An 11,472-nucleotide genomic window follows, 5' to 3' on the forward strand; every position below is an offset into this window, starting at 1 on the left:
TTGGAAGGGGTTTCTGTCAGGGAACAGGCTGCTGGCTGGGGTTCCTGGCAGGCCTGCTTGTTTTGGAGCTTATCTTCATTTTATGCTCTGTCCGAATTTGGACTTAAGAGAAGACAGTGAGTGTTTAGTTCACCTTTCCCTCAAACAGCTTCTTTTGAAAGTCTACTGTACATAGGAAGCATTCCCAGTGAGGCTGCAGTGTAGGTGTGGCCAGTCCATGACTGTCCAAAGAACTCTGCTGAGGGCTCTGCTGCTGCCCAGAGCTTTCATTGGCCTCCTAATTGCTGGGCCTTGTCCTGGGGGGCCCTCTGGGGCTGCAGCCAGTGCTGGCTCCCACTGAGGCTGCCTGGCCAAGAGCAGCCCCAGGGGCACAGGGCAGAGGCAAAGCACGGTGGGGAGGAGAAAGAGCAGGGACGAGACTGCCCTTGAAAGGCAGGGGACGGGAGAATGTCGCTTATCGGAGGAAGCCCCAAAGAGTGGCTGGAAGGGGTGCCGGCTGATCAAGGACCCCCAAGGAGTGGAGGGAGGGTGTATAGGCTGATGGAGTGTCCCGAGGAGCGGTTGGGGAGTGTAGGGGTGTCCGTTGGTGGGGAGGAGCAGCCGGAGCGCTTGCACGGTCCGGTGATGGGGAGGCCGGCGGGGCCTGTCAGAGTAGGCTCAGCCCGGCCGGTGGGTACGGCTAACGCCGCCCGCCCGCAGGACCATGGCGCAGTTCCTGTTCGAGGCGGACCTGCGCGGGCTGCTGAAGCTGGACACGCTGATCCCGAATGCGCCGCCTACGCGATGGCAGCGCAAGGCCAAGGAGAGTGGCCCCGGGCCCAGTCCCATCGGTGTGTCGCCCACGAAGCCGGCCAATTGCTCCCGCAGCTCCAGCAAGACGCCGTCCAAGACACCCGGTGAGCGCCGGCCCCCAGCGACAGAGGTTGAGTGCGGGAGCCTCGCCCAGGATGCTTGTCTTTAGCCATGGGGCTCTGGGCTCCCTGCCACGCTGCCCTACTGGCTGCTGCTCAGGCAGGAGGAGGTGGTCTGTGCTCCTGACAGCCACCCACCTCCTTGCCAGCATTAGGGACAGAGCTCTGAGCACTGGGGCTGGCGAGCTGCTGTTTGCCCAGCTGAGCCTTGCTGGCACAGCTGTATGCTAGGACGAGTGTGGGCAGGACTGTTAGCTGACAGCTTTACATCTTGTGAGCGTTTTAGTATCTTCCCCTTATCTCTGGACTCTGGAATTGTTGCACTAGACCCAAGGAGTTGCACCACACTGTCCCTAACCAACTTGGTGGCAGGGAGGAAAATATAAGTTAGTTGTGACTGGGTGGCATGAGACCTCAGAGTCCTACTTGTCTGGTGGGTGTGATGTGGAGGAGTGTTGGGTTTGCTCCCGTGAAAGCTCTAATACAGGCTGTTAAATAGCTGTAAGACAATATTTTCATATGTGAATGCAGGTAAATCTGGATCCAAAATTCAAAGCACCCCCACAAAGGCTGGGGGGGATCGCTACATTCCCAAACGCAGCACTATGCAGATGGAGATGGCAAATTTCCTCCTAACCAAAGAGAATGACCCTGATGAGGATTCCCCTACCAAAAAGGTGAGCATGTTGCTAAGTTACAATTACTTCACAACCGCTACTCCTTCCTGCCCCTTTACTCTATCAAGTGGGCACATGGGACTGACAAGTCCCAGCCATCACTACTTGCAGCTCTGGGCTTCAGGAGCCTAGGATGAGATTGAAGCTGTAGAGACTGCCATGCACTCTAAGCCTATGCTGCTTCTAGCAGCAAAATCTACCTTTGACTAATGAGGCTTTAAAATGTAGCAGGCAACAAAAACACAAAGCTGTGAGCCTATGCAAAGTGAAACTGCTGGTGGTAGCTATTCTAGGACAATGTCTCCACAGGGAACACTTCTGGAATGTTTTACACTGTGTTCTGAAATCTGTTTATGAAGCATTTGGTCGCTTTGTGGCTGTGGCTTTTCCCACTGGCAATGACACTGAGTTTGCCATTGTGTGAAAATGTGAGCAGGACGATGTATGTAAGTCTGAGGGAAAACTGCTTTGACCTGCCTCTGTGTGACTGACCCTTGCAGCACAGTCAAACATCTTCAGATTCTAAGAGAAGGGGACTTAGGTGTCTGTTTAAATTGCAGTGTGGGAATTGTTTTAAATGCATTGCACTGAGGGTGATTTGTCTCTGTAGGAGCAACAGAAAGCCTGGGCAGTGAATCTGAATGGTTTTGATGTAGAAGAGGCAAAGATCCTCCACCTCAGTGGAAAACCACAGAATGCTCCAGAAGGTATGATACAGAGTCTGTGTGAGCTGAATCAGCAGGAGAGATCAGGTTAGGGGAACAGCAACACAGAGGCTCTGTGTGTGGTCACAGGAGAAATCAACTGGTTTCTGAGAGCTGTACAGGCTGGAGTCTCCTTTCTTACGGTTCCTGAGGTCGAGGGAGGGCATAACAGTTACAGTGAATTTATTTAGGAGAGTTGCTATGACTGCCAGTTGGTCACCTGTTACAGGGCTTGCAAGGGTCTTCAGGGTGGAGAGAGAAATGAGAATCTGACCTCATGTTCAGAAGGCTTGATTTATTATTTTATGATATATATTACATTATTACTATACTAAAAGAAATAGAAGGAAAGTTCTCAGAAGCTAGCTAAGCTAAGAATAGAAAAAGAATAAATAAACAAATTTCTGTGTCTCAACAGAGAGTGAGACCCAGCTCTGCTCTGAGTGGTCAGTAAATCCAAACATTCACCCAAGACCAATCACGCATCCACCTGCTGCATTCCACAGCAGCAGATAACCATTGTTTACATTTTGTTGCTGAGGCCATAGCTTCTCAGAAGGGAGAAAAATCCTAAAGAAAGGATTTTTATGAAAAGATGTCGGTGACAGTCACCTGTACTGCAGGTTCCAAGCCTTCATGAAGTCTGTAAGAGCATCAAAGTCTCTGCTGTGCATTTTCTAGCTTAAACTGCAACTAAATATAATGGGATTCAAAAACCCAAGTGTTTGTTAAATTTGTTTCCATGAATGAGCAAATTGTAGCTCACCCCTGTTCAGCAGTTCATTCTGCCAGTGATTTTCGTGCACTGCAGGCTTGTGAGTGTTTCTCTTAGGACTTTATTTTCACTCCAAGGGATTCCTAGTTGGGTGAGCAGCACTCAGCTGGGAGGAAACTAACTCAGGTTAACAAACCTGTTCCCCTGCACACAGGCTATCAGAATAACCTGAAAGTGCTCTACAGTCAGAAAATGGCACCTGGATCCAGCAGGAAGAAGAGCAGATATATTCCCTCAAAGCCAGACTGGGTCTTGGATGCACCAGAGATGTTCAACGACTACTGTAAGTAGGCTGCAGGGTTGAGTGCTGGGCATCCAGAACTTTCTGCACTGGATTGCTGTTCCTAGGACAGTGTAACTGGGCTGTCTGTATTATTTTGTGTACCCAGGCTAGCACAGACCACTTCTGGAGTGTCCCTGTGTGGCCTTACAGGGACAGTGGTCTAGGGCACTGTGTAGGTGCCTTGGAGCAGGGTACCTGGCCCCAGCAGCTGGGCATAGTGACACTCAGAAGGCTGCCCCTCACCTGTACGTGTGTGTGTGCACATGTGCACCCGCGCCTGCTGCATCAGCACGGGTGAAGGGCAGGGCTCTCTAGCCAAGCATGGTGTGACCTGCACTGCTCTTTCAAATTGTAGATCTGAATCTCACAGACTGGAGCTCCCAGAACTTCCTTGCAGTGGCTCTGGACAACGCTGTTTATCTGTGGAATTACGGTACTAGGGAGATTATCCCCCTACTGCAGACGGAGCATCCATATCCTTACATTTCCTCTGTGTCATGGATTAAAGATGGAGACTATCTTGCTGTTGGCACAAGTAGTGCTGAGGTTCAAGTGAATGCAGGACTAAAACTAGAGGTGTTTTCTAGGGATTGACAGAACTGTGGGGCCTTGGCTGGCAGAGGAAGGATGCCATGCACCTGACTTGTCTTCCCTGGTGTGGGGTGGAACTGCCCAGTGTGCAAGGCAGGGCTTGGTTTGGGGGTTTTCTGATAAGCAGCGTTACCTTCTGTGCTATAGTCATGAGATAAACATTTTCTCTGTTCCCTTACTGAGTAAGCTGAGAGAGCCTGTGCAGTGAGGTTCCTAGGGCATAGAAACAGGATTGGGTTTCTTCTGAAGAACTTTTTGCTTTGCCTCTCCAGCTATGGGACGTTGAGCAACAGAAATGTCTCCGAACCATGACCAGCCATTGTGGCCGTGTGGGAACCCTCAGCTGGAACAGCTGCATCCTCTCCAGGTAAAGCAGTGGGTCAAGGGCAGTTTCCAGTTGTTGCAAACTACTATCCCTCAATCTACGTGTGGCATGGGTTAGGGATGGCAGAGAGAAGTTTGTCCTGGCTTGGGATTCTTATTTAGCCTTATCTGTTGGGGCTGTGAGGAGAAGACCTCTTTCCTGTATTGCAATTTGTGCTGAAGTTGTGAAGAGCTTGTGTGGGTGTTTCACTCACACCAACAGACCTGTGTTGCTGGTAACACTGGTTGAAACCCAGTGGCAGGTATAGCAGTCTTGCAACAACAAAAATGGATTTGGGTGAAAATGTGCAGCCTGACTCTGTAAGCCTTCTCTTCTCTCTGCAGTGGTGCACAGACTGGGCAGATCCATCACCACGATGTCCGAGTGGCTGAGCATCACGTGGCCACCCTTGCTGGCCACACAGAGGAGGTGTGCGGACTCAAATGGTCTCTGGATGGCCACTACCTGGCCAGTGGTGGCAGTGACAGTCTGGCGAACGTCTGGCCATGCACCCAAGGTGGGGGTGGAGACTTTGCTCCTGTACAGACCTTCACTCAGCACCAGGGTGCTGTCAAGGTGAGCACAGAGCTGCCACGGGCGGATATGTGTGTGCAAGGCAGGCATGCAGCACTGGCTGGGTGCAGGTTGCCTCTTGTATGTTTTAAAATGAACTCTCCTTGCTCAGGACTGGCGTGGTGCCCATGCCAGATGAATGTCCTAGCCACTGGAGGTGGCACTAGAGACAGACATATCTGCATCTGGAACGTGTGTTCTGGCGCCTGCCTCAGTGCTGTTGATACCCGTTCCCAGGTGAGATATGAACATCAGCTTGGAGACAAACACCTTCTGGCAGCACACCTACACAGAGCTGCTGGCTCCTCAGGCCCAAAGGCACAGGGAAGGAGGGGGACCATGCTCGCCTCCGAGTGGTGAGCATCAGCACAAGCACCTCGTCTCACCTGTGTTACTGCCTCTTTGCAGGTCTCTTCTATCCTATGGTCAACAAACTACAAGGAGCTCATTTCAGCCCACGGCTTTGCACAGAATGAGCTGATTATATGGAACTATCCAACAATGACCAAGGTTGCAGAGCTGCAAAGTAGGTGGTCAGGGCCTGGGTGTGGGGGGGCTGTTAGAGGCTGAAGACAGCTGCACTCCTTGGTTGGAGCCTGCAGCATCACTGATACAGGACAGTATCCGGGGCCATGCTGCTAGGAGTAAAGCATGCCCACGGGGCTGTGGAAGAGATACCACTGATCCAAGTGTGTGCTTGGGGTCTGGAATCACGCTGCCACAGCCACTGGGGGGACAGCTATGCAAGCTGGCAGGGCTCATGGGAGCATACAGGAGCAAATGTGCATGTGCTGATCAGCTCAGCCCTGACTGCACATTCCTTCTCCTCCTCAGGTCATACTGATAGAATCTTGAACCTGACCATGAGTCCTGATGGTACAACAGTGGCCTCAGCAGCTGCTAATGAAACAGTGCAGGTCTGGAGCTGTTTTGAGATGGATCCCATAAAGAAGAAGGAGAAAAGAGAAGGCAAACAGTGCCAAAAGTGGGATTCTTCACCAGAGCATCCGCTGAGAGCACGAGATTGTTGTGGGGAGGGGGATATTTGGTTTTACACACTGTACAGTATTTTAAATGTCAATGAACTGCTTAACTTGTCTTTTTCTTAATGGAGTCTTATGGAAAAAGAGCCGTGGCTCCTAAACCCAAGTCCTCCCTGAGGCTAGGGATCTGGGCAAGGAGTGGAGACCTAGGTCTTAAGGGCCAGTTTAGAGGCCCCTGAGCTTAGCACAGCCTAGCAGAAGGATGCTGTGCAAGGGCTGTACTTCTGTTTCTGTCCCAGCTAAGACAGATATGTCACCTGCCCCATCTGGATGCTGACTACAAGCATAGCAGCTCCACCACAGGCTCAACTGAAAGCACAGCATGGCTGTGGCCTCAGTTTGTGTTGTCCTGGCCTGTCTCACAAGCCCAGAGACACCTTATCATGGCTCTGCAGGCAGATCTCAGTTTGTCTTGTTAGCTACAGGCAGCCATCACTGCCTGCCTATGGTGCTGGAGTAGAATAGCTGTTGGAAAACAAAGAAGGGAGAGAAATATAGAGCAACAGCTGTAATCACCCCAAAGGCTGGAAAGGGGCTGGCTCTGGCATGAAGCCTGATGCAAAACAAAAGGTTAGCTTACACTGCCACAGCCAGCCTGGATGTCATGCAAGAGCCACGCAAAGCACCACCAACCCTGTGCTCAGCCTTCAGTCACGTATTCTTCCAACAACTCTGATCTCCCTTCCCCTCCTGCTGACAGGAGGCCCTAGTGCCTCACTGAGGCTTCATGCAGGGGAGCAGGCACCAGGGCTCAGCTGACATTTATTGGGGCTTGACTCCCCTACACTTGTAAAAATGCCTTTTTTCCAGGCTGAACTGTGCTGGAGCAAGTTGCAGAAAATATATTTGAGCCCTTACCCGACCAACAACCAGCTCAGCCATGCTGCTTTGCACGGTGGAGCCGCAGTGTCTGAGGTTGCGGGGCTGCACCAGACCCATCAAGCCTGTCCTTCAGCTGCACCAGCATTGCCAGGGGCTGCTGGGGACACTGCACAGCTGATAAGCACCTTGGCCTGTACAAAGCAGCTCCACCAAGCCTGTGCCTCCCATCAGCCCTCACTGATTAGCTGAGGGTGGATTATTAACTGTTTTCACCTTTCCCTCAGCACAGTGTCACACTGTGCCTAGCACCAGCTCTGCCTCCTGAGCCTTACAGCAGCTGGAACCTTCCAAGGTTCCGACTTGTGCTCTGCCAAGGCCAGTGAGTGTGTAACCACACCCACCACAGCACCCCCACACACACACATAAAGCTGATATGGGGGGCACAGTCTCAAAAACAGCCACTGAGCCAGCACCTTCCCAGCAGTGCTGCTGGTGCATCCCCATTTGGCCACTTGGGAAAGATCAGGAGGTCCAAGGATGGAGCTCTCCCTCAGACACAAATCCTAGGGCCACAGCTGTCTCTAAAGGGGAGGCAGGCAGGAACCCAGATGCAAGGCTGGGCTCTTCCACAGAGCTGTGCTGTTGTTGTAGGAGCCCTGCCCCACACCCCTGCACTTGGTGCTGGGAGTTAGCACAGACTTGCTTTGTGGGGCCACAGCTGATTAGGCCTTCCCTGGTCCCTGACCTGGAAGGAAAGCTTTATATGCCAAAAAGTTCCTGTCATTTTTGCAGTCCCATGTAAGAGCAGCTCAGCTTTCTCACAGACTCTTTCTTTCTCCTTAGCACATGCCCCACACCCCGATGCTGTGCATTACATAGCCCTTAGAAGACCTCTGAGCATTACTACAGAATAATGATACTGCAGGGTCTTTGACCCCATGCTGGTCTCCTACAGTCCTGGAGTGAGGAGGAGCAGAGGAAGGAAGTGGGCACTGATCCAGCAGGCCCAGTAAACACAGCCCTGTAAGGTGTGAATTCAGTTCACAGCATGACAGCATATTAATTACAAAGTACCATGGCCAGCCCATAGAAGAGCACAGCTAACAGTGTTATGAATCAGAAGCCTGACTAGGCCAATATTCAAGCAGCAATCAATTTATTATTTATTATGGCAAAGTATGAGCAATACAGCGCTGGGTACAGTGGGGGAAGTTTTCCCTCCAACTGCACACTGATAATTGAGGATTACAGGTATTTATAGGGGTACTCATCAGTTTTTTTCAGCAGTTTCTATTTCCAATCTTTTACTCATCAGCAATTTTTGTTCGAAATTTTTACATCACAATTCTATACACTACTGTGATTTTAATTTCTCAGGATGTATCTCAAAGGAGTATCCCCAGATGGTGACGGTCCCATTTCCAAAAGAAGAAAGATGAATCACATCTGGTGGGGTCCAGCTCCCCAGATGTGTGTCCACCTTTTAATTGCAGAGAATCCAAATCTCATAACAGTGATGTCCAGCTTCCCTTTGGTCAAAACCATAAACCCTTGAGGTGATGTTCATCTTTTTTTCTCAAACTGTTTTTCTCTGCTTCAATAAGGTGTGAGATAGGCATATTTCCTTTATATATATTCCAAAGCTACAGTTTCAATAATACAAGTAATATTCTAAAATTATACTTCAAAAGGTTATTATTGCAGAACTCTTTATGGATTAAATGCAAGCAAAAAGCAACATCTATAACACTTTAATTCAAATGCTCCTAAATCAACTAGGGTTGATTTGCAAACAAAAGATAGGTTCAAAAGCCTTTTTCCATGCTTTATTTTCCTCAGTTATTATTAGAATTAACAGCTCTCCCATTGTTGGGGTCCATGCATTTTGCATTCACAAATACACACATCGCCTGTTTGTGCCTGACACGAAACACAGCTTTGCATCTCACAGCCAAGAAAATGCACTCCTTGCTCTTCTGACACAGCTCTCTCTGTTCATGATGTGGGACAGCGAGAGCTGATGATGTGCAGGAGCTGATGCAAGGGACAGGGATGAGGATGCAGCAGGCACAGTGCCAAGCTGACAGAGGGATGATCTCTGGCAGTGGCACTGAAGGAGAAGAGTTTGCAGGCAGCACAGAAAATGGCTCTTTGTTTCACCTCTTCTTTCGGTGCTGCTAAGAATGTAGCCTGGAGCAAGCTGGGAACACCAGAGCCTGGAGCCCTTTCCAGGCAGGGCTGCATCAGACACAAACCAGCAGGGGACTGAGGAGCCCCTGGGGTAGCAGTGAGCAGCCTCGGGCTCTGCTCACTGCTGCTGGCATTTTCTATTGAACCATCTCCAAGGACTTCTGTTGTGCTCTGTATTTCTAAGGGTTTCCCCCCTTGGTTTTTTTTTGTTGTCTCCTGCACCTTTTTTTCTCCAAATTTTCCTACCCTGTCAGCAGCAGCTCCTGTCCAGAACTGGCTCTAAAATATCAGCAAAGTAGCTAGGAACAACAATGGGTGGAATCCTGCCGCTCAGGAATTCGTATGCCAGAGCCCTGCCTCTGCGTTATGCTTTGTCAGGACCTCCTTCTCTGTGCAAAACAAGGGACTAGTGGAGTCTTTTGCCAAAGAGCTCCTGAGAAGCAAATGTTGTGCTAGGTTTCTCAGGAGTGTATCCGTTAAGTTCATTGCCGGCAAACAGTAAGTAAGGCCAGGGTAGCAGAGCAGCTGGGAGCTGGTCACTCCCTGCAAAGGGCTGGTGCAGGATGTGGGAACACCACGTTCCAGGATGGGCGAGCAGGGTCAATGTGCTCAAGGTGCTGCCAATGAGGTTTGGGTTCACTTAGAGAGTAGTCAGGAGCAGTGAGCACTGCAAGATCCAGCTGCAGTCCCCATCCACGTCCCTTTCAGTGCTGGCTTTAGGGTGTCTGCAGCCTGGATCCAGAGCTCCCTGGGGTGCTCCTGAGGCTGCCTTTGCACTCAGGGTGAGGATGCCCAGGAGCCCCTGAGGCCGGCAGTGGGCACCAGGGCTGGGGCTTGTGGCCTGGCAGGTGTGGCTCTGGGGGCTGTGACATGCCAGTCCATGGGTCACTGTCACTGCCCTCCGCAGCCCTGGCTAGCTCTGTGATGCTCCAGGAACAATGGCAAGAGGGGGGAACTGGCTAGGATAGGGTTTTGCCTGAGCCAGAACCTCTAGGCCAAATGCCGAGCAGTAGAAACCCCTGGAGGACCGAGTGAAGGAAGCAAAGGAAGCAAAGGAGGCTCTTCTGCGTTGTAAAGGGCAGCAATTTCATCAGGAGAAATAGGGGGAAGGTTCACAGCTGAGAATTCCCAAAGGAACAGATGTTGCAACAACCCCCAACATCCCTGTGACCGGATTTTTAAAATCTTTCAAAACAGGGGGTGGACACCATACAGTAACCAATAAGCGACTCTTGGGGTGCGGTTTTGAGGGCTACAACAAATCAGAACAAGGGGAGGAGAGAGCGTTGGGATAGGGATTGGATCTTAGGGTGAGGGACAGGGAACTTTCTGGAGCAAAGGGTAGGGTTTGGGCTGATGGATGGGGCAAAGGGGCGGGGTTGTCTTGACAGACAGGGAAAAATCTGGTGAGGAGGGAGGGGATTCCTTGAGGGACACTTGGTTAAGAGAGCATAACATAGAGGAGAAGCTAACTGTAATAACTCGGGGAGCACTTGAACATACCACTATATAACAGAACATTTGGCTCAATAAACTAACTCACTGCAACACAGAAATTCAGGCTTTCGGCAGCTGTGAGGTGGCACTATTAGAACCCGCAGCAGCTGGTGAAAGCCATCTCTCTCCTTCAGGTTCTTGCTATGCGGGAAGGTGCTGCGAGTTGTGGTGGCTGCACTCCCCCTTTGCTGGAGGATGATCTGTACCAGGGCAGAGCAGAAAGCTGCCATGGTGAGCAGAACATGCTCAGAGCATTGCAGTTCAGAGAATGGCACTGCCCCTGAAGGGCAAACAGCTTGAAAGCATAGAATTCTGTGCAGAACTGTTGCACAGATTTTCTCTTCTAGAACATGCCCATTTTTGTATACTGTAGATGAATACTCTGGGTTTTATAGAATACATGGGGTTTTTTCTTAAGTTTTTTGGGAGAACTCTCAAGTTTATTTCTGTTTGTATTTTACATCCCGCCTGCATACAGTTTTTTTTTTATTATGATTATTTTTCTTCAGTAAATACTTAGGGAAAAATACCTAAGCATTTTTTAATCCTTTGGGGTATTGTGATTAATATTCTTAGAAAGAAAACCTTGTTGAACAAGTGTGAAAACACAGAGAGAGGGAAAACAGTATAAAAGTCTTTTAGAAGAGGGCATGTAATAAGGACTGCAGAACTGAGTAATTCCTCCAAGTGCAGAATTAGCAAGATATATCCCCAAGAGTAACTGCCAAGATACTTCCTTAAACCAAGGGAAATGTGACCTGCAGCCATACGAAGCACAGCCAAAGCAATTGAAAACCTTTGGAAAAGAGGGAATTTTGCCAGTGACATCAGTCTGTCTGGATAACTGAGGGATGCCCATCAATATTGCACTACATTCCTCAATATTTGAAATGTCTTTTCTCCCAATTTCTGCAAAATGAATAAGCTGCAGTTGTTTACCATTAACTTAAGCTCTTAGGGGAATTACCAAGCACCATGTATGTTTTTCTGTAGCTGAGCAGGACTTGAGTTTCCCAAATCTTCTACAAAGCGGAAGGGAAT

At 49.9% G+C, this 11,472-nt stretch overlaps 1 protein-coding gene across 1 annotated transcript; it reads left to right on the forward strand.

The window, feature by feature from the left end:
- Positions 1 to 703: 703 nt before the first annotated feature.
- Positions 704 to 5,892, forward strand: LOC128948623 (cell division cycle protein 20 homolog). The gene is given in 11 exon segments (XM_054293393.1): positions 704 to 896; positions 1,443 to 1,588; positions 2,199 to 2,295; positions 3,222 to 3,350; positions 3,706 to 3,902; positions 4,214 to 4,308; positions 4,650 to 4,885; positions 4,991 to 5,115; positions 5,287 to 5,404; positions 5,713 to 5,825; positions 5,827 to 5,892. Coding segments are annotated over 11 exon segments (1,515 nt in total).
- Positions 5,893 to 11,472: the final 5,580 nt, after the last annotated feature.

This window comes from Melozone crissalis, unplaced genomic scaffold, assembly GCF_028551555.1.
Source record: "Melozone crissalis strain CALT ecotype California unplaced genomic scaffold, PUWL_Pcris_2 ptg000139l_1, whole genome shotgun sequence".
Lineage (NCBI taxonomy): Eukaryota > Metazoa > Chordata > Aves > Passeriformes > Passerellidae > Melozone > Melozone crissalis.